This window comes from Diadema antillarum, unplaced genomic scaffold, assembly GCF_040938485.1.
Source record: "Diadema antillarum isolate AM-2024a unplaced genomic scaffold, OU_Dant_1.0 seq00000129_RagTag, whole genome shotgun sequence".
Classification (NCBI taxonomy): Eukaryota; Metazoa; Echinodermata; class Echinoidea; order Diadematoida; family Diadematidae; genus Diadema; species Diadema antillarum.
The window spans coordinates 268,153-294,201 of NW_027271207.1; the positions used below are offsets into that span (position 1 = coordinate 268,153).

At 40.8% G+C, this 26,049-nt stretch overlaps 1 protein-coding gene across 1 annotated transcript; it reads left to right on the forward strand.

The window, feature by feature from the left end:
* Window positions 1-84: 84 nt before the first annotated feature.
* Window positions 85-25,542, forward strand: LOC139727361 (ATP-dependent RNA helicase DDX42-like). The gene is made up of 18 exons (XM_071638322.1): window positions 85-230; window positions 672-834; window positions 1,578-1,673; window positions 3,407-3,568; window positions 5,799-5,903; window positions 6,369-6,488; window positions 7,548-7,655; window positions 8,152-8,220; window positions 8,757-8,885; window positions 9,631-9,730; window positions 10,831-10,878; window positions 11,768-11,865; window positions 12,395-12,569; window positions 13,360-13,461; window positions 13,841-13,942; window positions 14,796-14,920; window positions 15,569-15,787; window positions 24,562-25,542. Exons 1-18 carry the CDS (start codon window positions 85-87, stop codon window positions 25,315-25,317), a joined length of 2,823 nt encoding a protein of 940 aa, XP_071494423.1. The 3' UTR covers window positions 25,318-25,542.
* Window positions 25,543-26,049: the final 507 nt, after the last annotated feature.

Genomic DNA, 26,049 nt, shown 5'->3' on the forward strand with positions numbered 1-26,049 from the left:
CTTCAGTTTAATAATTGATTAGATTTTGTCTGTGTGTTTGTTTGCTTGTTTTTTAAAGGTTTAAAAGGAAAGCATTTTGCAACCATGTATCGTGGAGGAGGAAGTGTTTACAACCGCTTTGTGCCGGCCAGTCGCGGCAGGGAGAAGAAATCCATATACAGCAATGCTATCATGGGATTTGATGAGCCGGACTTGGAAAAGATCAAGAAAAGGCACCGCACTGAGCAAGAGTAAAGATGGCTTCTTTTATTTTCTCTTTTGTTATGTTTTTCTTTTTTCCTCTGGAGAAGAAACACTGACACTTTGAACTCTGTTGGTGTTTGTGTTAGCCAAACATTTTAAGTATATAAGAAGATATAAACAATAATTTTGGGACTCAAATTTTTATGTGTTGTATCCATACAACATGTAATTTTGTTAAAACCATGTTTGTTAAGATGGGAGTGCACTGTATGATGATGAAGATTGCAGTGATTGATGTAGGAAGAAAGTTTACTGAGGTACAAATTTTACCAACATTGTCCTAGGATTTTGACTGGAGGATCTTGCTGGCCAAAATCAGAAATACTATCCACAGATCCAGCATGCCACAATCTTTTTAGACTTTATTCTCCCACATACTTTGAAAGCATGCTCAACTGAATGCAAATCGTGTCTTGATCTCTTGATAGGTACTTTGATGCTGACAGTGACGAAGAGAGTAGTGGACCTGCTCCTAAGAGACCAGATCCCTATGGCGACAGGTTCCGGGACCGCTTCGCAGATGAGGAGGAGAAAAAGGAGGAGAGTAGCGATGAGGAGGATCCTCTGGATGCATTCATGGCTGGAATTCAGGTTTGGTCTTTTTGGTGGAGTTCATGCAGAGGGCATTTGATGAATAGTGTTTACTGTGCTGTCCTCTTGAGTAGACATATTTTACTGGTGTCCAACAACAGGACTTGACTCACTCTTTTACATGAGTTGGAAAGTTTGGTTCAAGAAACTAGTTATGCTGTGCTGCTGTGAACTAAGTCAGTGCAAAGTAGATATGAAAGCAGTACAAGGAAATTGCCTTTTTAGCATATTTTGTATCTGTTCTCACAAAAAGATGGAAAGTTACTCCATAATTGAATTTTTACTTGTTTCTCTCATCACAATAATTTAAAAGGATACAGTATCCTGGGTGTTGACTAGTAAGGCAGAGACAAGAAACTTGTTATAAACCCCAAAGTTGCAAGTTAAACATGAACAGTAGTTCTGCTGCACAAAGGTGCCTGTGTGCTCAAATATGTCAATGAAGCTGTGTGGGTACTTTTTTGTATGCATTAGCTTCAGCAAGTACACATAGTTTTTCACAAATGTTTCTAGTCTACAGATGCGATGTATTTATTGGCTGGATGTATGGGGATTTGTGTAGTCTGCCATTCAGGACAAATGTTCATCCACTTTTTTGTTCTCTTTTTTTTTTTTTTAAAGTTTGATGTTATTGTTACCATTGCACAACTTTGTCTGCAAGCCAGGCTTACAATTTGAGCACGGTTGTACAGCAACAAGGCACATTTCTGATGATGATGATTTGATGTGTCACACATTTGAAGGACGATTTGGCAAAGGAAGAGAAAGAGCAGCAGGTCAAGCAGGAGAAGAAATCTCAGAAACCGATGAGACAAGACATTGAAGAGCTGGATGAGATGGTGAGTTTTTGTCAACAAGAAACAAATACTGATAGCCAATATCTTACAAGTCACTCCACCAGGCATCTACTGCAAAAGTGGAAATTTTCGCGGTGTTGAAATTTTCACGCATTCCACACTACCAGAAACCAGCGCGAAAATAAAAGCACACAAATATTCAATCTGCTTTCACCCCAACTAACTGTTCAGATCAACACTTACTGTGCTCTGTTCCCCAATTGGCAAAGATATCTGGAAAGTGATTGTCAGTGAGTAGAGATTACCTAATCCCCTAAATCCCTCTTGTATCACCTTGGCCTTATTGTTGGACTGAGAGGCACATCGCTACACCTTGAACCTTGAACCCTGAAGTAGTAATCCCTTTCAGCAGTTCCTTGAAACTATCCCGGGATGGTAGAAGTGTCGTGCGTCAGTGAGAGGTGACATGGTGAACAGGATGATTTTAAATGTCACTAATGTACAATAAAAGTGATGGTGCATAGTGCTAGTGAAAAACACCTGAGTGAGCTTGCTGACTTTACAGCTATGCCAAGTTTGGATGGATTAATGAATGCTGATGACAATGATTGGCAAGATATTAACTCTTTATGTGCCACGTTCGCACGTCCGACTCGGTCGACACCGTGCTAACTTCGCATATTCTGCTCAACAAACAAAGCCGCCAAAACCGATCGATAAATCCCCTAATCCCGCGGTACAATGAGAGCGTTTCTTGCGCTTTTGTTCCTCTCACATACGGCTTGCATTCTATGTGGTGATTGACTATCAAGCAGTGTTCCCGACTAGATTTGCGTGTATATTGTAAGTTTCTGTCATGATTTTATGTGCAAAAGTCATGACTTTACAGTAATATAGCAACTCGTCATTCAAAAGACAAACTGAAAATATATTTGTCATACAATTTATATCGAAGCAAAGTTTGGCATTCCTCTGTAACTTTGCTGGCTATTATGTCCACCTTAACAGAAATTTGTAGAAGTTATGCGAATTGGAAAAGCAGAATTCTTTCTCAAAGCATGGCTACTTTCGTGTCTCAGAATAACGTGGCACACAGGGGGTTTCCACCATGGCACATAAAGAGTTAAAGCTTAGAGTGTTGGCGCATAAAGGGTTAAGCACCACTTGAAAATTAGTTAGTTCTGCAAATGTCAGAATTGTTCAAGATTAAGCTGCCAGACATATATGAAGAATAGCACTGTGGCAAATTAAACCTGAGATTTATTTGCTGAAAAGTGCATTGAACATGTTTAGCAATTGCAACTGATTGACAAGTTGTCAGTCAGTTGCAATGAGAAAACATCTCGACAGAAGAATTTCACGAATTTGAATGTTTAGCAATGTAAGCAATGTTTGAGATGGAGCTCACTAACGGAAATAGGACTGTAATCACCCTCTTCTTGAGTTTTTGCTCCTTGCGCCTTCTGGGAGCTTCAGAATGAAGTTGATCGAAACACATGGTAATTGTCATGATTGCGTGTTGCTTCTTTACAAGTATTGGACACCCATATGAAATCAATTGAGACATACGTTTTGAATGATTTTTTTTCTTGTTTTTCTTTGCCTTCATGAAGCCAGTTTGTAGTTCACAGAGGAATAATGATGACAGTTAATTCTTGTTATTTGTTTTGTTTTTGTTTTTTTTTTTACTCTGTATCTCCAGGAGGCCTCCCCTAAGCGTGGTGAGAAAATGATTGTCGTGACATTGTTTGTTTGTTTGTCTTCTATGCCTCCAGGAAGCCTACATGAAGTACATGGAGGAAAATCCAGAGGCCGGCCTCAACACACTACCCGTCAACGATGAAGACGATCCTATAGACTACGATGCTGATGGCAATCCCATAATACCAGAGAGGTCAAAGATCATTGATCCACTTCCTCCGGTGGATCATTCAATGGTATGTGAAATGCTTTTTCCTTTTGTCTAATTGGTTATATGCATGTACAGTACTCTCCGCATAATCGGGTAGGCTCGGGCAGAGCGTTTCTTACCCGATTAAGCGGAGTACCCGATCAACAGGAGAACAACGTCTCATTCACAATTGACACACACAATGTGTATTTACATGCATTGTATACTGCAGCAAACACCTACACTGTATGCATAGCACCCGTGCTTGCATGGCACAATATAAATACATGCACCTAACACTTGCTCAGTCGCGAGCAATATAATTTACACTCTTTGTTTTATGGACAAATATGTTTTCAGAACACTTTGTCGTTTGACTATAGACTCCTCGCTAACACGCAGACGTTTTCCGAAATGAATACGTCTCTTTGCGTGCACAAGTCACGTAGAACGTCGCGTTACTTTTTGAGAAGTGACTGCATGGGGAAAAGCCAAATTATATGGAGCTGGCCAGATGATGCATGGCCTGATTTTCGTTGCAAACTTCTCGTATTGTGAACGTTATTGCGGAGCAAGGCAAGAGCGCAAGTGTGTTCAACTCCTGTCTGTCTATGCAGTTGTGAGTGCCAGCTACATTTGTAATGTTCGTTTTCGTGTGGCAAGTCGGTATGTGTACAAGTGTTTGCATGTGTAATCACTCCCAAAATGATCGGTCTTCTTCGCAGATTAAGCAGAAAATGTGATTAGCCGTGAAAAATTTGACATGCATGATTTCTTAAAGTGCTATATCTGCGATAAAATGTGGGTAGAAATTAGATTAGAAGAAAATTTTTTACCCGTTTATGCGGAGAGGCAACCCGATTATCAGGTAATTTTAATGTGCATTGGAACTGACTCTGACAACACTGCCCAATTAAACGGAGTACCCGCTTAAGCGATACCCAATTACGCGGAGAGTACTGTATTTCATTTGTTCATTTTTGGGGTGGGATGGGGGTTTGCTTTTTAGTAAACCATGTCAACTACAAGTTTAAAGAGAACAGGTTTATTCTTAAGCCTGTCAGATTATAAGTATTCTGAAGTATATATCACCAATGAAGCACATCGCAATTTAGACTAGCTGTTGGATGAAACAGATGCTGTTTTGTCTGATTGTCCATTTCTTCCCTTGATACTGTAACGAATTTGCCTCTTTGTTATTACTGAGTATTTTCATCAACTCAAATCGGGATACTCGCCAAAGTATATGGCTGGCAGGCACCTCAGCTTATTGCTCACTCACTCATGGTCACCTCATACCCTCGCTCATCAGATCAACCACCAACAATGAGCACCCACTACATGCACTTATTATTTAGGTCAAGACATCATAAAATGAGTCTACAGTCAGGGTACATACCGTTCCAATGTGTTTAATCAAGGAGGATCAGCTCCAATACAGCTGCAGTGTATGTCGATTCAAGTACAGAGCGAGAGACTTGAGAAGTACAGTAAACAGCATTGCATGAGCAGCATCCAAAACAGCACCGTGGCAAAAATCAGCCTTTACCCCATGACAATCCCCAGGCACACTCTGAAGACAAGTTGTTGTTGTTGTTGTTTTAGGTTTAATGGCAATCAGTCATAATTTTGACTATTTTTGCCAGACTATATAATATCTATATTTCCCTATAAATTAATTATCAATTTAGTGCACTTGCACTAAACTTTATACTGACCTGACACTGGGTCAGGCACACACACACTCATGACCTGTGTACTTTAACACATGACCTATGCCTACAGTACAGTACACACTCCAGTGCACACTCCAGCGCACAGTCCTGTGACAATACATACTACAGTAGAAAGATGCATAACATGTGATGACATGAGACAGTTAAAAAGGATAAATAATGACCTGTTCAAAATATTTTCATGAATTCCTCAATTCAGTGCTGATTTATTCACAGTTAAGTTCTGTGCTGCCCTGCATTGACGACTAATGGCATTTTTCATGTTGCAACAGCTTTTCTTTACAACCAGTCTCTTGTAACTATGACAAAATTATGCTTTCTGCGGTATCTCGTGTTGTGAATTGATTTTGTATACTTTTCAGGAAGGTGTCTTTTTAGAGATAATTATTCACACTGAAATATTCATAGAGAGTATCTAGGTAAGAGACGCAAGCTAATTCCCACAATGATGTGACAACATCCCCTGAAATTTATGATGGTGATATCATGCATACATTGAAATAACATTATTCTATTATTCCATTGTCTTTCGATCCACAGATTGACTATGATCCTTTCACCAAGAACTTTTATGAAGAGCACGATGCAATCAAAGGTCTCAACTACTCAGAAGTCATCGATCTTCGCAAGAAACTTGGTATCCGGGTGAGTTAGAGATGTGCATGGAGCCCTTCAGTCATGCTTTTATGTTATCAATTTATTTTTGTTCTTTTGGCTGGTTCTTTTTAAGGTCATATATATATTACGTTTTGTAAAGATGAAGTAATTAGCATAACATTGCCTGTTATTTATCAACATTTGAGAGTGCTGTGATTTCACAGAATAGGTTTATAGAACTGAATTTAGGTTATGAAAAATTAAATGAGCAAGGGCAAAAAGTGGTGACATGTAAAAACAGTGTATTTTGGGAGATGACTAAATATGGAATATCTCAACCAAATGCAGAGTTGTACATCAATAGGTAATGTATGTAATATACCACTTGACTTGTTACATCTATGTTGTATTGTTGTTTGGAGTGAATTTCTCTACACACTATAATATTTCTGATAGGATTGATGTTGACAGATACACTGTTATTTGCTGCTGCATCTTTGTCGTTCCTGGCAGGTCTCGGGTGCAGATTCACCCAAGCCAGTGTCCAGCTTTGCCCATTTTGGGTTTGACGAGCAGCTGATGCACTACATCAGGAAGTCAGATTTTTCCAGCCCCACACCGATCCAGGCTCAGGTGAGATACAACAGTATGGAATGATAAGACGGAAGAGTGATGGTAACTGATGATACACTGTTGATGACGATTTTCATGGTGATGTTGATGATTGCGATGATCACAAGAGAAAAAGTGGGTGTGACACCAGTGGTGGTGATGGTGATGATACTGATAAAGCCAATGGTCGAGAGGATGATGTTGAGTGTTTTGTGTGTTGATGATGATGCTAATGGGAACTAGAGAAGCACTCTGAGAGTGCAGACCTCCGCCAAGCAGCTAATTTCCACCAAGGATCTTGCTCTTCCTTGGAGATCTGTGATTTCCAACCATTAGGCCTATACGTATGCATGCTGAAAAAAAATTGCCCGATTTCCCAATATAGAAGCCTTTTTTATGTCATAAACCCTCAGCTGCGCGGTGCACCTCTCCCTAGCAGAAACTAGAGCACACACTTTAGTGCGCATATGAAAACCTCAAAAATGTTCAGCTTGAACTGCCAAGTTCATTGACCCTACCTGCCAAAATATTGAAAATCCTTCATAAAATCCACAAAAATTCATGGATCACTACCAAAATTTAATCATCTGTTGCTTGTGTCATTTTCAATCTTTCCTGTAAATTTCATCCAAATCCCTGGACAACTTTTTGAGTTATTTTGCACATGGACAAACAAATGGTAATGAAAACATAATCTCCTCCCTTGGCAGAGGTAATAAGTGTTACTTTTGTGCATGTGCTATTGATGATTATAATGATACAAGTGATGATGATGATGGTGATGATAATAGGGAAGGTACGTGGACAATGGCTAATACTGTGATGATTTCGATAACATTGGATAATGAGGCTTTTCGTCCATACCTTTCTTGTAGATCATGAGATGATCTTTGTCATCATTTTGAGTGTACTAGAATTCTACGATACCTTGTTACACCTGTATTGCACATCCTAGAATGCAAAGTTGAACTACCTTTCTTTAACACCTACTTCTATTCATACCATTGTTCTGCTACCTCTCACTTTTTGCTACCTTCTCCTGCAAGAAATGTCAAAGAGTGTTACCATCTCCCTTTCCAGGGTGTGCCCATTGCGATGGGAGGTCGCGACCTCATTGGCATAGCCAAGACTGGGAGTGGCAAGACGGCGGCCTTTGTCTGGCCAATGCTGGTTCATATCATGGATCAGGTGAGTTTGGGTCACACTCAGATGAGTTCCTAATGTTTGAAAGCAGACTATGAGATTAGCAGAAGATTTAAAAACATGTATGGGCATAGTGTTCAGATCAATGATCAGATGTTCATCTGTAATACATGTGTTCATTGTATTAGTCCACATACCACATCTACTCTTACCAATGTGTTAGGAACAATTAAAATTTGAATATGTATGAGTATTCACTTCTCAAGGAGGTGTAATGACTAGATCTTTATTGTTTATATCTATCTACATGTATGTGCATTTCAAGAGGTTTCTCTCTTCGTGAAATCTGAGTGCATTTGTGTTATGTTGATGTACACATCTCCTTTATCCTTGTGCTTGTTCAGTATTAAAAAAGGAATGCAACTTGTGTGTTCACTACCCAGGTATGTCTAATGATACAATGCATTTGAAGGGAACGGACAGCATTCACATTCCTTGTAAGAGATCTATTATGATTCTTCTCACTCTCGTTTTTACACAGAAAGAGATCAAGAAGGGAGATGGTCCAATAGGACTCATTTGTGCACCCACCAGGGAGTTGGCACAGCAGGTAATGTGTTGTCATAGCAACATACTCCTATATACTCAGCTGCTTAATATTAACTTTGTCTAATATGTGGTGGAAGTGTCCGGATAAGCACCTCTCAAATAGAGATTGTTGTGGAGGTGGCATTGATGTGCAGAAATGTTTCAGCATAATATTCATTGCACAGATTCTGAAAGAAAGGAGAAATAGTCTGTTTTGTAGCTCTCATTGGCATACCTTAGGAATGTTTGAAAATTTCGTCAGCAGGGATAAGTGTACAGATTTTGAACTAAAAGACCCAAACGCCTGTACAGTTTGACAAAGCTATTGTCATAGATTCCTTTCTTTCCCTGGAAACAGCAAGATGTATTCATATTGGTCAGTCTTCGCGAGGGATTCTAAATGGCAGAGATAAATTTGTCTCCACGCACCTTCATGGATGTTGACACAAGAGGAGACATATTGAAAACGAATTGTAGTGATTAAATTGTAGAAAATATCATGATTATAATTAGATTTGACATAGAATCCTAGAACTATGTTTTCTCTGCATTTCTCAGATCTACCTTGAGGTGAAGAAGTTTGGCAAGGCCTACAACATCCACTGCGTGTGTGCCTACGGTGGTGGCAACATGCATGAACAGCAGAGGGCGTGTGAGGAGGGTCCTGAAGTCATTGTAGCAACTCCAGTAAGTTCACAAACAGTAATAGCTTGTGTATGTGCTGGCACACAGCTACATCCACCATTCTATAGCTGGAATTACCATCCTTAGCTTACAAAAAGTATGAAGTTGAAGAGTTGTAGGGGTTTAGTAACAAGAAGCATCGTACCTAAAACATCATACCTGCCAGCTGTTCCTATGTCAAGGGAATATTCCTTCTCCTTCAGGGAAGAAGAAGCTGTCTCAAATGTGTTTATGTTGATGTAGATTGGAAATTTTGGCCAATTTCACTTGAATTTGACCCATTTTGTTGACCTTCAAGGCTTACATATAGCAATTTGTTGTGGAAGACCAGTTAAAACAATGTCTGACTGAAAATATAAAGCGTGGCAAACAAATTTTCTTTGTCTCTGCTTGATGTGACCTGTGGTCATTTGATAATTCTCAATCATACCAACCTGGAGGTACTTTGCTCCATTTGTTGTTACAATGTAAATCACCTGATACACAGTTTGTAGTATTTCTCATTATTTGTTCATTACTTTGGAGTTTAGATGCACAGGATACAGCTCAGAAGACTGCAAAACACTATAAAATTACAATTTGTTATATTGCTTGTATAAAACTGTACTGGAAGGTATTGCAATGAAATAGATTGTAGTGCAAGAGTGTGATTAAACGCAAACAGTGGTCATTCGTGAGAGATAGGTTGTATTGAGAGACAACATGAGGACAGGTCATAGTTCAAAAGTCTTATGTTCTGCTTGTGTAGGGTCGCCTGATTGACCTGGTGAAAAAGAAGGCCACTAACTTGAGGAGAGTCACATACCTGGTCTTTGACGAGGCTGACCGCATGTTTGACATGGGCTTTGGTGAGTTTGTGACTCCACATTGACATGGGAGTTGTACTGTAGCTTTTAACATCTTGTATGAAATGGGAGAGAGGCTGCTTATTTACTGTCAAATAACTTATTTTCACTTGATTCTTAGAAGTGATCCCTGTGATTATATCTACAGAGTTAGATCACCGTTAATAGCCAAGACAGATTCATGTTTCAGTTCTAGAAGAGAGCTAACAATATCAAACTCCGAGCAAGTTTTGTTACCAAAGTTTTAAATATCTCATTTTCAAACTTTATCTCGGTTGGACTGTAACATGGAGGTGACGTGTAGGACTGATGCAGTGCACAGAAGGTTTTGTGGTTGTGGTTGTTGTTGTTTGTTGTTTTTTTTTCCATTTTTTAATACAATCTTCAAGACGTCTGCATTGTAGCTTCACGTTGCCAACAGTTTGTAGACATGTAGTGCGATATTAAAGGGGTAGTACAGTTTTGGTTGAGATGGGCTTCAGGTTTTTTTTTGTTTGTTTTTTTTAATAATGAGAAACATCTTATGAAAGAGTATGTAATTCTAATTCTAAGAGGAATTCAACATTTATTAGATGAAAATTGGTTTTGAAATAGCTAATATATCCAAAACAAAGTGGTCCTAATAACAAGTGGGACCCACCTTTTATTAGGGTCACTTTGTTTTTATTTGTGTTGGGATATCTCAGCTGGTTCAAGACTGATTTTCATAGAATAAACTTTAAATTCCTTCTAGAATTGTATGTTGTTTGAAATTTCATAAAGTGGTTTCTAAGTATCTTGCGAAAAGTTAAAAGCGGAATCAGCACCTCAACCAATACTATGCCATCCCTTTAAGCCATTGTCAACAGGAGTCTAGCACGTCCTGCACAGATTCTATGAAGATTTTGGAATCTAGGAGGAGATGGGTTAAATGCCAACAGTACATAATGAATGTAGACATCTCAGAAAGACTGCAGGTGTGTCTTGATATAAGTTAGCATACATTATGTCAAATGGTTTGCTTCCTTCACACAAGTACAGATGTTACATGAGTTCCAGACAAACATATTGTTTTGAAGCATTTAATTAATGTTTGTCTATTATCTTTTTCTTTTGATACCTAGAACCTCAGGTGCGTTCCATCGCTAACCATGTGAGGCCAGACAGACAGAGTAAGCTTAATGCTTATTACAGCTGAACTGTCCAAAGTACAGATTATTTAATGTGTTTGTGTGTGTGTGTTGTGGGAAAGAACTATCTACCAGTATGCAAACCTTGTATGACTGATGAAGCAGCTGCATAGTTATTGCCAGTTTGAGTCACAAATCAGTGGCGGATCCAGGAGAGGGCGCACCGGGCACTTGCCCCCCCCCCCCCCCCCCCCCCCCCTTTATTATGCGCCCCCTTTTAATTTTGTAAATGCGCCCCTTCTTTATGAAATTTCTGGATCCCCTGCAAATGCTGTATTACTGTTCAATACTTGGAGAGCCTTACAAATATCCTCAATTACAGATCATTTGTCTAATCATATAACAATATGTCTTTGGATGTGTGTTAATGTTTCCTTGCCGTCCTCCTTTTTTGGCAATTTAGGAACAAATTGCAAAATGTCATGTATGAATAGATGTGGCAATTTTATGTATGAATTGATTCTGAGGTGATTTGCAAGTTGTTTTATACTTCGTTTTGTTCCACAGTAATGCACAAAATTTGCCATATAGCCTCAATTTTTCCAGAAAGTCTCAAGTTTTAGTCAATGAATGGGTCTGTTTCAAACATCTTGGTTCTGGATTTTATGATGACATTACTGTCTTGTGTTTGATGCAACGCCAAATTATGTTGTCTCCCTTGGTTACAATGTAGAGGGCATACATTCTTGTCTCATTGAGGACAACTTCTTGTGAACACAGCAAACATACCACTGGCACAACTTGTTCCTGATGTGATTAATTATATTGTTATATAGGGTCTACAATGTATGTAATTAAGTTGTATTGTTGTGGAGGAGATTATATGTGATAAAATAATGTCCTTGTCCCTTGATTTGTGCCCCTCTGACAGCGCTGCTGTTCAGTGCCACGTTCAGGAAGAAGGTTGAGCGGCTCGCGAGGGACATTCTGATGGACCCCATACGGGTCATCCAGGGAGACATCGGAGAGGTGAGATGTCCAGATGGCATGAGATTGCAAATGGAAATGTCTCTGCAAAGTAGTTTTCGATGGTCATTTGGCTGGCACAAGGACCTTAGTGTGGATTTGATCCTGTTAGGAGTGTGTGTGTGTGTGTGTGTGTGTGTGTGTGTGTGTGTGTGTCAGTTTAACAAGGCTTTCACTTATAAAGTGCTCAGAAAATGCCAATTATGAGTCCTAATTGTTTATATTAAGATGTCTCATTTCAGCAATATTCACCATCAGCATTTCATCCCAATATCTCGAAAAATGTTTAATTGAAAGATACTCCGAAACGAGTATTCATCCTGGCCAATTCCGTCAGTAAGACAAGTAGCGCCTTTCAATATATTGTGAGCACATTCCAAAAGGTGGAAGATGAATTTGAGCAATTCTGAGAACTATGTTTAAACTTCAAGCAGAGATATTGAAGTGATGAGTGTGGAATTGGGAAATGGGACTAAAAGACTTACAAAACAATAGCAGAAAAAAATATTTTGCTCCACATTCCATCCCGCAGGCTAACCAGGATGTCATGCAGGTGGTAGAGATCTTTACAGACCAGGCCCAGAAGTTTCCCTGGCTCCGGGCACGGCTAGTGAGATTCACCACCGAGGGCAGCGTGCTCATCTTCGTCACAAAGAAGGTCAATGCTGAGGAGCTGGCCAATAACCTGAAGCAGAAGGACTTCCAGGGTATGAGAAAATTCAATTCAATTCAATTCAATTCAATTCAATTCAATTCAATTCAATTCAATTCAATTCAATTCAATTCAATTCAATTCAATTCAACTCAACTCAATTATTCCACTCAATTCAATTTACTTCACTTCACTTCACTTCAATTCAATTCAGTTCAATTCAATTCATTTCAATTTATTTCAATTCAATTCATTTCAATTCATTTCAATTCAATTTATTTCAATTCAATTCAACTCAATTCAACTCAATTCAATTTAATCCAAAATGCCCCCCCCCCACCCCAGGGGGAATAGGGTCAGGGGGTTCCAGTGTACTGTGCCATTGGTTAGATTTAATCAGAGCACTTTTGCAGCTCATTGATCTCTGAGATACTTCCAAAGTGCATTTTGATCTGATATCATTGTTCGAATCCTACATATCTGTCAGAGTCCGCTCTAGTAATTAACATGTGCATAGAGTATAATTTTTGCACATGATTACATAATGAAAGTGAGATATAGAATTTAGCAAGACTGCCTGAATAGGCCAAGCAAGTAGAAGTCAAAAGTAAGAAAACCAAATGCAGTGAGAATATTTCTGTATGTTCAGCTACAGATATATCTTGAAGAAATGGCCAGAAATGAATCTCATATACACCTTGTTTCAGATATAATGTCTCGGTCTCAATTGATCAGTGAAGAGTGCGTGCTGTATTTGTGTGTTTGTGTGTGTGAATCGATGTCATGATGGACTGGATTATGTGCGTAAGAGAGTAGTGACCCCATATTCCTTGTTCTGCTTTCAGTGGGTCTGCTGCATGGAGACATGAACCAGCTGGAGAGAAATGAGATCATTACGGCCTTCAAGAGGCGTGCTATCCCAATACTGGTGGCTACAGATGTGGCAGGTATGAAAAGACGAAGCTTGATAAGAAGTACCTAGTCAGGGCCAACCACTCAAATAGATGAGCAATCATATTCTGTGGCTTATGTACAGCTATTTGATGGCGTCTTTAACTTCTTTAACTGATTTTCAAGTTGTGAAAGGCAGACTTCAAGTGATGTTTTGCTGTTGTTTTGTTGCACAAAGTCAGATGCATATTAATCTTTCGTTAATATCAGGTAGACTAAATTTGTGGAATAGAGAGAATTACAAAAGAGAGGTTCTGTCATGCGTATATTTTGCAGTCTAATCAGAATTCAGATATAGAAATCATGGCTGTGTTTGTGCCAGAAATGATATTGCAGAGCTGCATGTCATGTGTTTTGCCTCATGCTTGCGTACAGCAAGGGGTCTGGACATCCCATCCATCAAGAACGTTGTCAACTACGATGTGGCCCGAGACATCGACACCCACACCCACCGGATAGGACGGACAGGCAGAGCAGGTGAGTGAGTGAGCCATTAGTGAGTGTGGGAGGCTGTGCTGGTTTCGTCTGTGGATTTACAGACTGGCCTAGTGACCAGTCACTCATGCGTTAGCCACTGGGGGTTTCTGCTCTGTGTTATAGGGTAATGAAGCCCAAATATACATGTGGATTGAGGGAATGCAGCAATATTAGCAGAACACTTCATTGAAGTTTGAGGAAAATCAGACCATCTGTTCAAAAGTAATGGATTTTTAAAAGTTTTGGTGCAGCCATTTTGGTTCCATTCCCTTTTAAAAAGACTATAATCCGACTGAGTGGTAGAAGGTATATTACAGTTATCATAAAATCAGAAACATGTAGATTACACTGGAATACAGTGACATGTATGCAGCTACAGGCAGTATATTGAAAATTTTTAGCGTCAGCATAAGATACTACCAGGCTTGGGTTTTTGGGAACATTCCCAAATTTTGATTGACAGAACTAGAACAAAGCATAATCTAACAGCTCTGTTGAAAGTTCAAAATCTCAGTATCATTCATAAAAACAGAAGGTTAAAATCACAGTGTTTTTATAGGCACTGTGAGCAAAACAAACTGCTGAACATGTATATCCTGTGTGCAGCTACTGGTTTGATTCCTAGTGGTAGACACTCAAAGGTAGTTCAAATGAAGTGAGCACAGAGAAATGGGCGATACTCCCTCACTTTTGCAGTAAAAACAGAACAAAACAAAGTCAAGAGCATAGGATGTCTTTGCTTGTCCATTCTCAAAGTCCCCAGATGATGAGTCAATTAATGCATTTAGAGAGCTGATCAGGATATTTTCTATCAAAGTACTGTATTTCTGTCCTTTCTGTATTTTCACTTCAGGTGAGAAGGGCACCGCATACACTCTCATCTTGAAGAAGGAGTCACAGTTTGCAGGCGACTTGGTGCGGAACCTAGAGGGCGCCGATCAAGCTGTGCCAAAGTCTCTGCTAGATCTTGCCATGCAGGTGAGTGTTCTTTTTTTTTCCCCCATTCATTTTTTAAAATCCTGTTTAGTGTTCTTATTTGTTAGACCCACCCGTTTTGTTCATGAGGCTAGTAAATGTACTTAGAATGTTGTGGTGGTAAAGATGTATATACAGTTTGACCTCAATTATCCGGCCATCTCTTATCCGGACTTCTCTCTTATCCGGACATGTTCACACAGTGAAGTCGAGTAAAGAAAAGTGATTTTTCAACTCTAATAAAACTTCTACCAAACTCACCCGATTTTCCTAGAATATTCCCAACAGAAACATGTTGGGAATTTTGCATGAAAATATTTCAATTTCCATAAAAACGGACGTTACGTTTGAAAGGTTAGCATAGATTACACCACTGTTGATGTGTACGTTCCCTTTAACTACAGTAGCTACCACTTGGTACTCAGCTTCATGTACATGTAAATAAAGATTGTTTCACCCATATCTGGCCAATTCGCTTATCTAGATGGGCGCCGGTCCCGACAAAGCTGGATAAGGGAGGTTGGCCTGTATTCATCTCTGCAGTATAGGTTTGCCTAGTGTGCTCAATTGTGGTATTCATTTATCATGCACATTTCGTAACCCAACATTTTGCTTATTTGCCTTTCCACTTAAATGTACCCATTCTGGCAGAACCCCTTCTTCAAGAAATCTCGTTATCGCGCCGAGAAGGGCAAGCGGCTGAACATCGGCGGCGGCGGGCTCGGTTACCGTGAGCGACCGAGCTTTGGATCGGGAGGAGGAGCAAAGGGAGAGGGATCGATGACAGAGTTCCTCGGCTCCCAAGACGGCGATAAAGGTGTTGGAGGCCTGTACACCAGCAGACTGAATGCTGTCAGGAATGCATTTTCTGTAAGTCCAGTGTATTTCCATGACAAAGCTCGCTTAGAAAACGGCAACATCTTTCTCATATGCACCTTTGACGTGTATAGGTTTTGCATCCAGGGAAGACTTTTACTGAATTTATATTCCGTCATTCTAAAATGGACTGTATTACAGATAGTTATAGTTATCCTGATAGTAGATTTTGTTTGTTTGTTTGTTTGTTTTTCGTAAGTGTATTTGGCATCAGAGTAGCTTGTACCAGCGTTCAGCTTTAAAGGGATCGTACAGTTTTGGTTGAGACCTAATTTCAGGTTTCTAACACTTTTTGGTGAGAAAATGAGAAATCTCTTATGAAATATGAAAGAGCATGTAATTTTATGAGGAATTCAACGTTTATTTGATGAAAATTGGTTTTGAAATGGCTGAGATATCTAAAAAAGAGCTATTCTAATAAAGTGTGGGACCCACACTTTATTACGATCGCTTTGTTTTACTTTGTTTTTGGACGTTTCAGTCATTCCAAACCTGATTTTCATCAAATAAACTTTGAATTCCTCTTAAAATGGTATGCTCTTTGCTATATCATAAGTGTTTTCTTGGTATCTCGCAAAAAGTTAAAAGCCCAATTCTCATCTCCACCAATACTGTACTATCCCTTTAAAGAAATACCTGCCATTATGTCTCTTTCTGTGATTGGTTGTGATATTTCTTCATTCTCTTCATGAAATTTGAATTCTCTTTATGAAATTTGAATTCTGTGGAAGCTATTCTGCACAGCTAAATGTTTAACATGTGCATGGTTACATGCCCCTCTGTACTGTTAAAGTAGAAATTTTACCCAGCTTGGCTGGGTAAGATGAATTTCATGTCATTTTAATTCTGCAGAATCAAAGCTGTATAATTATAATGTATATAACGAGAAAAAAATTGTTCACTTTCATTTTTCGCACTTACCTTTAGTCACACCAAACTCACAAAGATTTCCAGTTTAACAGTAGCTGAAAGATTTCGTGTAATGTGTTCAGTGAAAGTGATAGGATTTATGTAATATATATCGCATATATTACATAATATTTACTGGCCTTGAGGGAGATACCAGAAAATATTGCCCCAACTGAAAGAATATTGCCCGAGTCAAAGATGAGGGCAATATTCTTTCAGTGCCAGTCAATATCATAACAGGCCTCTAATAAACCGACGGCCACCGACGGCCATGGCCGTCGGTGCCCCTCTCGTTGGCCGCAATGCCTTTTTTTTTTAAATCAAAGTTACGGCCCCCCAAAAAATGTGCCCTTTTTCTTGTGGCCGTGGTGCCCTTTTAGAATGAAAGTTATTATTTATGACGTATAATATGCCCTTTCTCAAAGTCTACACTTTAATAAGCTTGAACAACTTTCCTGATCTCAAATATCATACCTTCACTCGCGTCCCAATATATCTGATTCAAACTCAAAGTATCTTTCCGAGATACGAGACGACGTGTACGTACATGTACGCCCGACCGGCTTTTACCGTCCCGACTGCCTCCGCAGCGCAGCGGCCATAGAGTTACTAGCTAGGCAGCGCATATATTCAGATAGAGTAGTAAAGAGTGAACATCAAGTTCACCAAAAAAAAGAAAAATCCCACGATGCCAAGGTGCCAGACTGGGAAATGGGGAGGGGTGGAGAGAGAGAAACCAATCAACAGAAGAAACCGCGCGTACTGGCGCATTCTTGGAGGTCATGAACTGTCTGGGGTCTTGGAGATGAACAGGGAAAGAATGTTTAATTATCAAAGATAGCTCAAGTCGAAGCCCCAGGGCAAAGACCCAGGATTATAAACGTAATGATTCTTTATTTCTTATCACTCTCCTGCGATTTTGAGGTGTTAGTAGAGTGTCAAATTTTTCGTGAAAACGGAAATTTGACTACCAGTGACAAAGAAAGAATTGTATTTTTTGTGCAGATTTTTTTTTCTTTATCCTGACTAATATTCAAGTTCATATGAAATTTCTGACGCCTTTACTGCTGCATCAACAGCCTAAAATAAATTACTCGAAGATTTTTAACGCATTTGAAATGTCAAATTTTGAGGATGCAAATACATGTATGTGGATAATCATCGGATGTGGATGATCATCATCCACATTGATTTGTACCCTCTAAATTTGCCATTTCAAATGAATATAATAGGCAATGTGTCAGAAAATTCTGAAGCTTTGTGAATATGAAATTTTTGGCAACCTTCCATTTGAACTTCAGGCATGATAAGCTCCTGTGATTCAGCAAAAATAACTCAACAGATACAGAGATAAACTTCCTTGGAATTGAGAACTAGCACGCAGATTTGCTGGGCGTGAGACCACAAGAAGCTTGAGCTTTGCTTTGAGATTGTAACTCGGGAAGTTCTCACAAATTTCTGGATCACCCCTCCCTGCCAACTCCAACATGTTGCTCCCCAACGTGCATGGTGAATGCATGGTGTCTCGATGTCACCGTCTATAGATACCCGAGGCTGCTTTGTTTTTGTCTTGGAATATTTATTCATTTCGTGTCATGACATGAGTGTAGTAATCTATTTGTATGGCGATGTACAAACTTGTGATACTCAACTCTTCTTTTTGATGTTTTTCTTTGAGGCCAAAAGGAAGACAAAATAGTATCATGACGTTTGCACTTATTCAAAAGGTCTGCTTTTGATAGCTCACAGACTAATCACCCATGCTCCCAGGTCCTCCATCGAGCAATTCACACGCGCGCGCAAAAAATTCCTTTGCCATGTGGTTTTGCCAGCCAGCTGTCGGAATTTGCTTTGAAGTTACATGGCAGCCTGGCCTGGCTGGCCTGAAAGGGTGTCGAGTTTCAATCAATACCTAGTTGTTTTATTCCTGTTTTAAAAAATGTCGTTTCACCTGATAGAAACGCGGAAATCGGGAATGTGTTACAGCTGTAGGGAAGAGGTTTTTGTTGTGTGTTGCACTTTGTGTGTGTGTGTGTGTATGTGTGTGTGTTTGTTTGTTTTTCTCGGTTTTTTTTTCTTCTTTCTTTTTTCATAAACACCCAACATGCCCTTTCCAATGTGGCCTTGGTGCCCCTCTGACTGACCTAAGTGCCCTGGCCTCTTGGAAAAAGTGCCCTTTTCTAAATGGCCTTGCCCCTCCAAAATCCTATTTCGAGGCCTGTCATAATTATTACCTATCTCCTAGGTAGATTAGGAAAATATGTGAATATGGCTATACACTATGATATCGATCAAGCCACATTTTACTTACCTGTAGATCATCACCAACATGTTGAATAGTTGCAAAATTGTTCATCAATGTACATCATTCAACTCCAACTTCCAAGATACATAGTAGGTAGTTATAACAGGCGAACTTCAAACCTCTGAACTATTTACACTTTGCATTTGCTTCTGTTTCAATTTGGAGAGTTGTCATAAATGATGGTCACTGTGCAGTTATTCAGCACAAATGGACTCATCATTGTTTGACGCGTGGTGCTGCTGGAAGAGGTCAACCTTGTATGAGTTGATTTGTTGGCATTCTTCTGCGGTGCGTGTGTCCCAGATTTGTGATTCTATTACATAACACTTCGTACAAGCTTTCAGAGGGTTAGCATATTCCTGCGTGCTTTGGCAGAGAGATCACACCGAGGAAATTCAAAGTCTTTTGTTATGATAATGAGTTTGGCACCCCAGTCCCTATAAATAGCAGGTATTCCCACTATTCGACATCTTTTCTTCGTGTGTTCGGCAGAGAGTTAGCTTGCACAGTGCAACTGTGCGTTATAAGCTTCGCTTACTGATCTTTTTCGACGTGTGACAAACCTGAGTGATACAGAAGACAACGGTTCACAGCCGCCGGTAACGGGGCTGTATATCAGGTAGAGCTGCGGTCTAATCTTTCGGCGCAGAACTTGTGAGATTCAACGTTTATCGGCCCAATTATCCCGCTTTATGGATGGACAGATGTCTGTCTCCAAAAACCTCTGAGCCAGCCCGCCATGCGCTGCATGCGGGAGCACTTCAGACTGGCTCCTTCGCGGTGTGACCGCGAAGTTGATTTACTGAGCACTTTGTGGAGACAATCAGCCAGAATTCTGCAACCACTCACCTGCTCAGCTCGGACCCGAAGGCGGAGTTCGAGAGCTTAGTGCAGGCAGCACAGCCCGTGGGAGGCAGTGCAAATGCCGCTTCGGCGACCAGCTCATAGAGCTGGGAGCAGACAATTTGTATGAAGGCCCTGAGGAATTCGGCCTCGCAGTTTCTGATGGATTGACCGCTCAGCTGACAAGGCGGTAACATTGCCCCCGTGAAAGGAGGGCGTGGAAAAAAGAATCCATACACTACAGTACATGACGCCCTCGACGCCCCCTTTCGGTGTGTGCACCGAGAGTCGAGGAGCAAATGTGCAGCTCGATCCCCGGGAAAACCGTCCAACTGACAGAAGTGCAAAAGACGGTGATTCAGTGAATGTTCCCTACAGTAAATGCTAAAATCACCCGGGAGCTGCAGACAGCAGCTAAGGAGCAACGGTCAGTCCATTCAGCCCCCGTTGCTTGACTGGCGGTCAACGGAGTTACTCTGTGCGGTAACATCCTCGTATGAGATGAACATGAGACCCGAGAGGAGCTCAAACTTGCTTTCAATCAGAAGTACAGGGGCGTAATGATTTATGCGGTAGATTGATCTCCATAGGGAAAACGCTATTTGAGAAAGACTTGCAAACAACATGAAAAATTCTGGCGAGTCGCCCCTCGTGCGTGGGCCAAAAAGTCACCTTCTCCGACCGACCGCGTCGTCGGTCGTTCGGTAGCACGCGGATAGGACATACCGTCATATTTTCCAGCAACGTACCATCTAATGTAGAAAAACTAGTAAGTCCCCGTTTACATGCGGGACGACTCAGATTTTTCAAAGAGACGTGGTCTCTCATTATTTCTGATTCCTGGATTTCAGACACTATTTGTTGTTACAAGATCTTATTCGACGGTTATCCCAACAAAAATTATTCCTCCTCAATTACTACTGTCGGAGGAGGAAAATGCGGCAATTAATTTGGAATTTCTTTCGTTGTTAACCAGAAAGGGGCAACATCAGAAATTTCCCCAGGGGAAGTTTCATTTCTGTCCACTATATTCACAGTTCCAAAGAAAACCGAGGATATCAGATCCTTCATTGATTTGAAAAATCTGAACTCGTTCGTTCAGTATGAGCATTTCAAGATGGAAATTTTTCGAAATGTTGAAGAAATCCTAATCAATGCAATCCGACTACTTAACGTCACTGGATCTCAAGGATGCATATTTTTCCATTCCTACTCATGAAGATTATCAAAGTATTTGTTCTACGTGGAATGGTCGTTTTTATTGTCTTACTTGCTTACCCTCTGGGTTAATTTCAGCGCCAAGGGTATTTACTAAAGGAATGAAACCCGTTATTGCTTCTCTTAGAAGCAGAGGCATGCGAATAATGATTTATTTGGACGATATATTAATTGTTTGCCCGCTCTAAAGAGGAGAGTATTGCTAACACGAACTGTGTTTTGGATTTACTGGCATCATTGGGATTGTCATTAATTTTGGGAAGTCACAACATCTCCGACCTACTCAGGCTTTAATTTGGTGGCGAGCCATCTAGACGAAAAAAAAATGACAAGATAAGGAATCTTGGGCATCCTACTTTGTCGTCTCCCTCGACAAAAATTCGAGATTTAGCAAAGTTCATTGGTTTCTTTCTTCTCCATTTGACCCCGTACCGGCGGGTCGTTGGCATTATCGTGTTCTAGAGTCGTGCAGAACCAAAGCAGTGCAAGAATCAGGTGGTAATTTTGATGCATCTCTTAAATTCAATAAACAATAATGCCATTGAAGAAATTCGTTGGTGGCTTCCCTTGCCATGCAAGGAATTTGGGTCCTGCATCGACATTCCTGTCATCCATTGACAATATTCGTACAGCTGCCAGCACCTCATGGGGTACACTCTGTGTAAATGATAATTCCTTTGCTCAAGGTGTCTGGTCTCGAGAGGAAGCTAATCTGCATATCAGTGCGCTAGAATTACTGGCTATTCATCGAGGCCTTGCCTCCCTGTGCGACACCTCCCATAAGCAACACATTCATATTAAGTCAGATAACAGTGCAGCTGTCAGTTACGTCAGGAAAATGATTGGTAGTATTCCATTACTTATGTTGTCATATGACATTTGGGCGTGGTCGCTGGGTCGCTACTCTTGGCTATCTGTTTCCCACTTGGCTGGTGTTGCTCATATAGAAGCAGATAATTAATCTATCTCGGAGAGATATGAAGAATGAAATTAGTCTTCATCCTGATATATATTTTCGTGGCTCTTATCTATACCTTCCTTCAGACCCGAAATTGATCTTTTCGCATCCAGTGCCAATAGAAAATTGGTTACGTACTTGTCTTGGGAACAAGGCTATCGATGCCTTTTCAATATCATGGGAATTTTTACATCCCTACTATGTTTTTCCTCCACTTTGTTTTTGCCCCCTTTCCAGGGTCCTTCCCAAGTCCGCAGGGACAATATTAACCCATTCACTTCGGGAACCTGGTGGTTTGTGTATTAAGTCTATGGGGATTTCAGAATTCAGTATGGAACGGGTTAACTGCCAGAGAGCAGTCTCGATCACCCCCTTTGTGGAGGACACAATCGTGGCTCCCGCTCACCCGCGATCCTGGCAGCCCCACCCCTCCTACCAGGGGACTGCCCGGTTCCCCTTCCCATTCCAATGCCCGAGCTGAGGTTACTCGCCTGACCCAGGGAGATATCTCTTCCCACCTCCCTGCCTGACCTATCTCAGCGAACGTTGGCGAGCATTAGGAATTTCAAAGCACACTTCCGAGCCCATCGCAAATTCATGGCACAACACCAAAAATACTATAACTCAGCTTGAAAGCAGTGGATTAGTTGATGCCGCAAACAATCGCTTGAGCCATTTAGTTCATCCATCACCAATATCGTAATGTTTGTCTGACCAGCATGTGTTAAGGAAAAATACAGTAAGGTAGATTCGTATCGATCAGTCTTGTCATCTGTGCTGCCCTCTTCTGACGGGTTTTCCGTGGGAAAGCACCTGTTTGTAGTTCCTGTGTTGAAAGGTAGAACCTCCCAAACCACGGTAAAACACCACATTTCTTAAGTTTCTCAATTATGTTCATTAGGTAATAATGCAAGACTGTTACTTCTAAGCGAGAATTTGATTGCCCTGGCGACTCTTGTTTCAACACAGAGATTGCAGACTCTGAGTTTTTTGGACATTACATAATGTCAATTCCTAATGACAGTACAGTCTTTCAAGTGGTTGAGTTATTGAACACAACTACAGAAGAAGGGTATTGCCAACCAATCTATTAAATTGTCTTCTGTCCTCGCAAACGAGAAGTTGTGTGTTTTATCAGTGCTCATGGAGTACTTAAGTCGAAAAGAACCCTTGCGTCAGGTTCACGTTGTAACTAAACTTTTTATTTCTACTAGAAAACCTCACAAAGAAGTAATCACTTCTACCCTGTCTAGGTGGTAAAAAGGCACATTGAATAAGCAGGCATAGATACATCGGTTTTCTGCTCACATTTACCGCAGTGCGTCGAGTACTGCAGCTTTTAATCAAGGCGTTACCATTGAGGAGTTGCCAATGCCAAAACCTTTCGAGATTTTTATTTTAAGCCAGTTCAAGAAGCAAAATTCGCTTCAACCATTCTCATATCATCTTCACAAGTTATAGGGAAGATGGGGGACACGATATGTATGTAACTCACAGTTACTATACTGTTACAAAACTATACTGTTCTTTCCTCCTTGTGATCATGTGTTCATACGAAACATACACCTTGTCATGGTACTACTCAGATTGCTCATGAATAAAATTTGACCTATCATGAACGCCCATGTGCAGCAGTTTTTTGTTTCATTTGTCTGAAACATATCTCAATTGACAGTTTCTGCGTATTACTTTGAAGATGCTAACCCTCTGAAAGCTTGTACGAAGTGTTATGTAATAGAATTCCTAAATTATGCAAATAATATTATGAAGTATAATTAGAATTCTATTAATAACAATGAAGTACAAGATGAAGAGGGTCCCACCCAACGCGTTGCGGGTTCATAACATATTGTTTGATAACCCTCCCTCTCTCTTCTCGTCACAGAAACTGTCAACTCATTGCCATACTACCTGCGGTCGCAACTTCCGTGACCAGGCTCATTACTTTACTGTCTGGCTTCATGCCTGTAAGATATATATGACTGATCCGGATGAATAATTGTTGATACGTATTCTGTTCAATGTTAGTGGAGACAGACGTTGAGTGATCGTGTGAATGTTTGGATACTGCCTCGTATACTTTAAAAAGATGTCGAATAGTGGGAATACCTGCTATTTATAGGGACTGGGGTGCCAAACTCATTATCATAACAAAAGACTTTGAATTTCCTCGGTGTGATCTCTCTGCCAAAGCACGCAGGAATATGCTAACCCTCTTCATCTTGTACTTCATTGTTATTAATAGAATTCTAATTATACTTCATAATATTATTCGCATAATTTAGGAATTGTCTCCTCTTTGTGATTGACAGGAATGTTTACATGTAAAGTGAATGGCGAGACCCAGATGGAGGGTGATACGCACTAATATCGCCCGCTGACCTTTACGACCAATCAAAATACCAACTACAATTGCCCCGCAAAGCTACCTCGCATAGGTAATAATATGTTATATTATTCCATATTCCGTTTTCACACTGAAGTGAAGAGCATTTACATGAATGTTTTTCTCCTGAATCACGCTTTTTCCTGCAGGCCCAGTACAAGTCTCATTTTGTGGCTTCCAGCTCCACTCCCGCCAATGCCTCAAATGTCTACAACTCGGAGTTTGAATCCTCGAGGGGTGGTTCCATGTCCGCCGTGCCCCCTCCCCCATCGTTCCAGTCCCGCCCGCAGACCCACCACCGGGGTTCCATCAGCAGCAGTCAGGTTAGTAGCAGCACCGGAGGGTACTCTTCCCTGGCACCTACCGTCAGATCCTATGTGCCGTCGCAGTTGTCAATGTCATCACCATCATTGTCGTCGTCGTCGACATCGTCATCATCGGCTGCAGCGGTATCCTCTGCAACCTCTCCCTCCTCATCGTCATCATCCTCGACCTCGCATGGCGGTGAGAGCGGTTCTGGCACACGCAGCGCCAACGTCAGCTTTGGGCACATGCGAGGGATCACAATGAACCGCGGCGGTGGCGCCCATGGGGACAAGTGGGGCGGGCACCGTACCAACAGGTGGGACAGTGACGGGAATCTGGAGGTGGACAGCGCGACGGCCGAAGGTCAGACGGAGAGCCCGCAGGAAGAGCTGACCCAGGACGATATCGACAACGCCAGCAAGACTTCCAGCTGGACACTCAGGGGGGTGAACTTTGAAGCCGGGAGCGGCAGCAGTGGTAGCGCAGTCCTCCACGGCGGTGATGTTAGTAGCAGCTCTGTAAGCAGTAGCAGCGGCAGTGGAGCAGCTGCGACAGATGGACAACCAAAGCCCAAACGCAAGAGTCGGTGGGATACATAAGCGTGGGTTGGCATCATGACTGGTGTGAAATTGCTCGCTTAATTACCCACTTCATTCTCATTCTTGTAATGGTAGTATATTATCACACATACATTACTTTTTGGTTTGAGTACATTATTTTGGTGTTATAAATGCCACCGCATCATGGGAAAGTTTGCAAACACAACGAGAGTTTGACCAGTTGTTTGACAGCTTACACCCTCGTATAAGGCTAACCTGCTTTGATTTGCCTAGAAACAATCAAGTGTTTGATCAACTTTGCTACATACATTTCATCTATTTTCAGTTTGAAAAAAAAAAGAAAGCTATATAGTTATTGTAGTCGATCTTTCTTCACGCTTATTTCTGTAGGAACTCAACTGAGGGTCTCCAGATGTTTCCTGTCTCAACATGGATATTTTGACCGTTTTCAGTGTTTGCACTTTGCATATCAGTGTACCTCAAATGGAATCAAACATCAACTGCCTCTCGTCATATATAATCATGGTTCCCACAACCAGTCCTGATTTGCTATTCTAACATGAATGTCCAGTGCAAACTTGATAAGCAGATGTAAAAACATGCTTGTGTCCTCTTTGCCTTAAAGCCATAATCCAGATAACACTTTACTTTCTGTAACTGGCAACCCAGAACCAGACTTCACAATTTTGGTCAAAACATACATGGATATAATATATATATATATATATATATTTTTTTTTTTTTTTTTTTTTCAGAGTGGAAAAGGGCACA

Coding starts and splice junctions, on each gene's coding strand:
- LOC139727361 (XM_071638322.1), top strand. CDS start 85: ATGTATCGTGGAGGAGGAAGTGTTTACAACCGCTTTGTGCCGGCCAGT. Junction 7,656..8,151: donor TGGTTCATATCATGGATCAG/GTGAGTTTGGGT, acceptor GTTTTTACACAG/AAAGAGATCAAGAAGGGAGA. Junction 12,570..13,359: donor GAAGCAGAAGGACTTCCAGG/GTATGAGAAAAT, acceptor TTCTGCTTTCAG/TGGGTCTGCTGCATGGAGAC.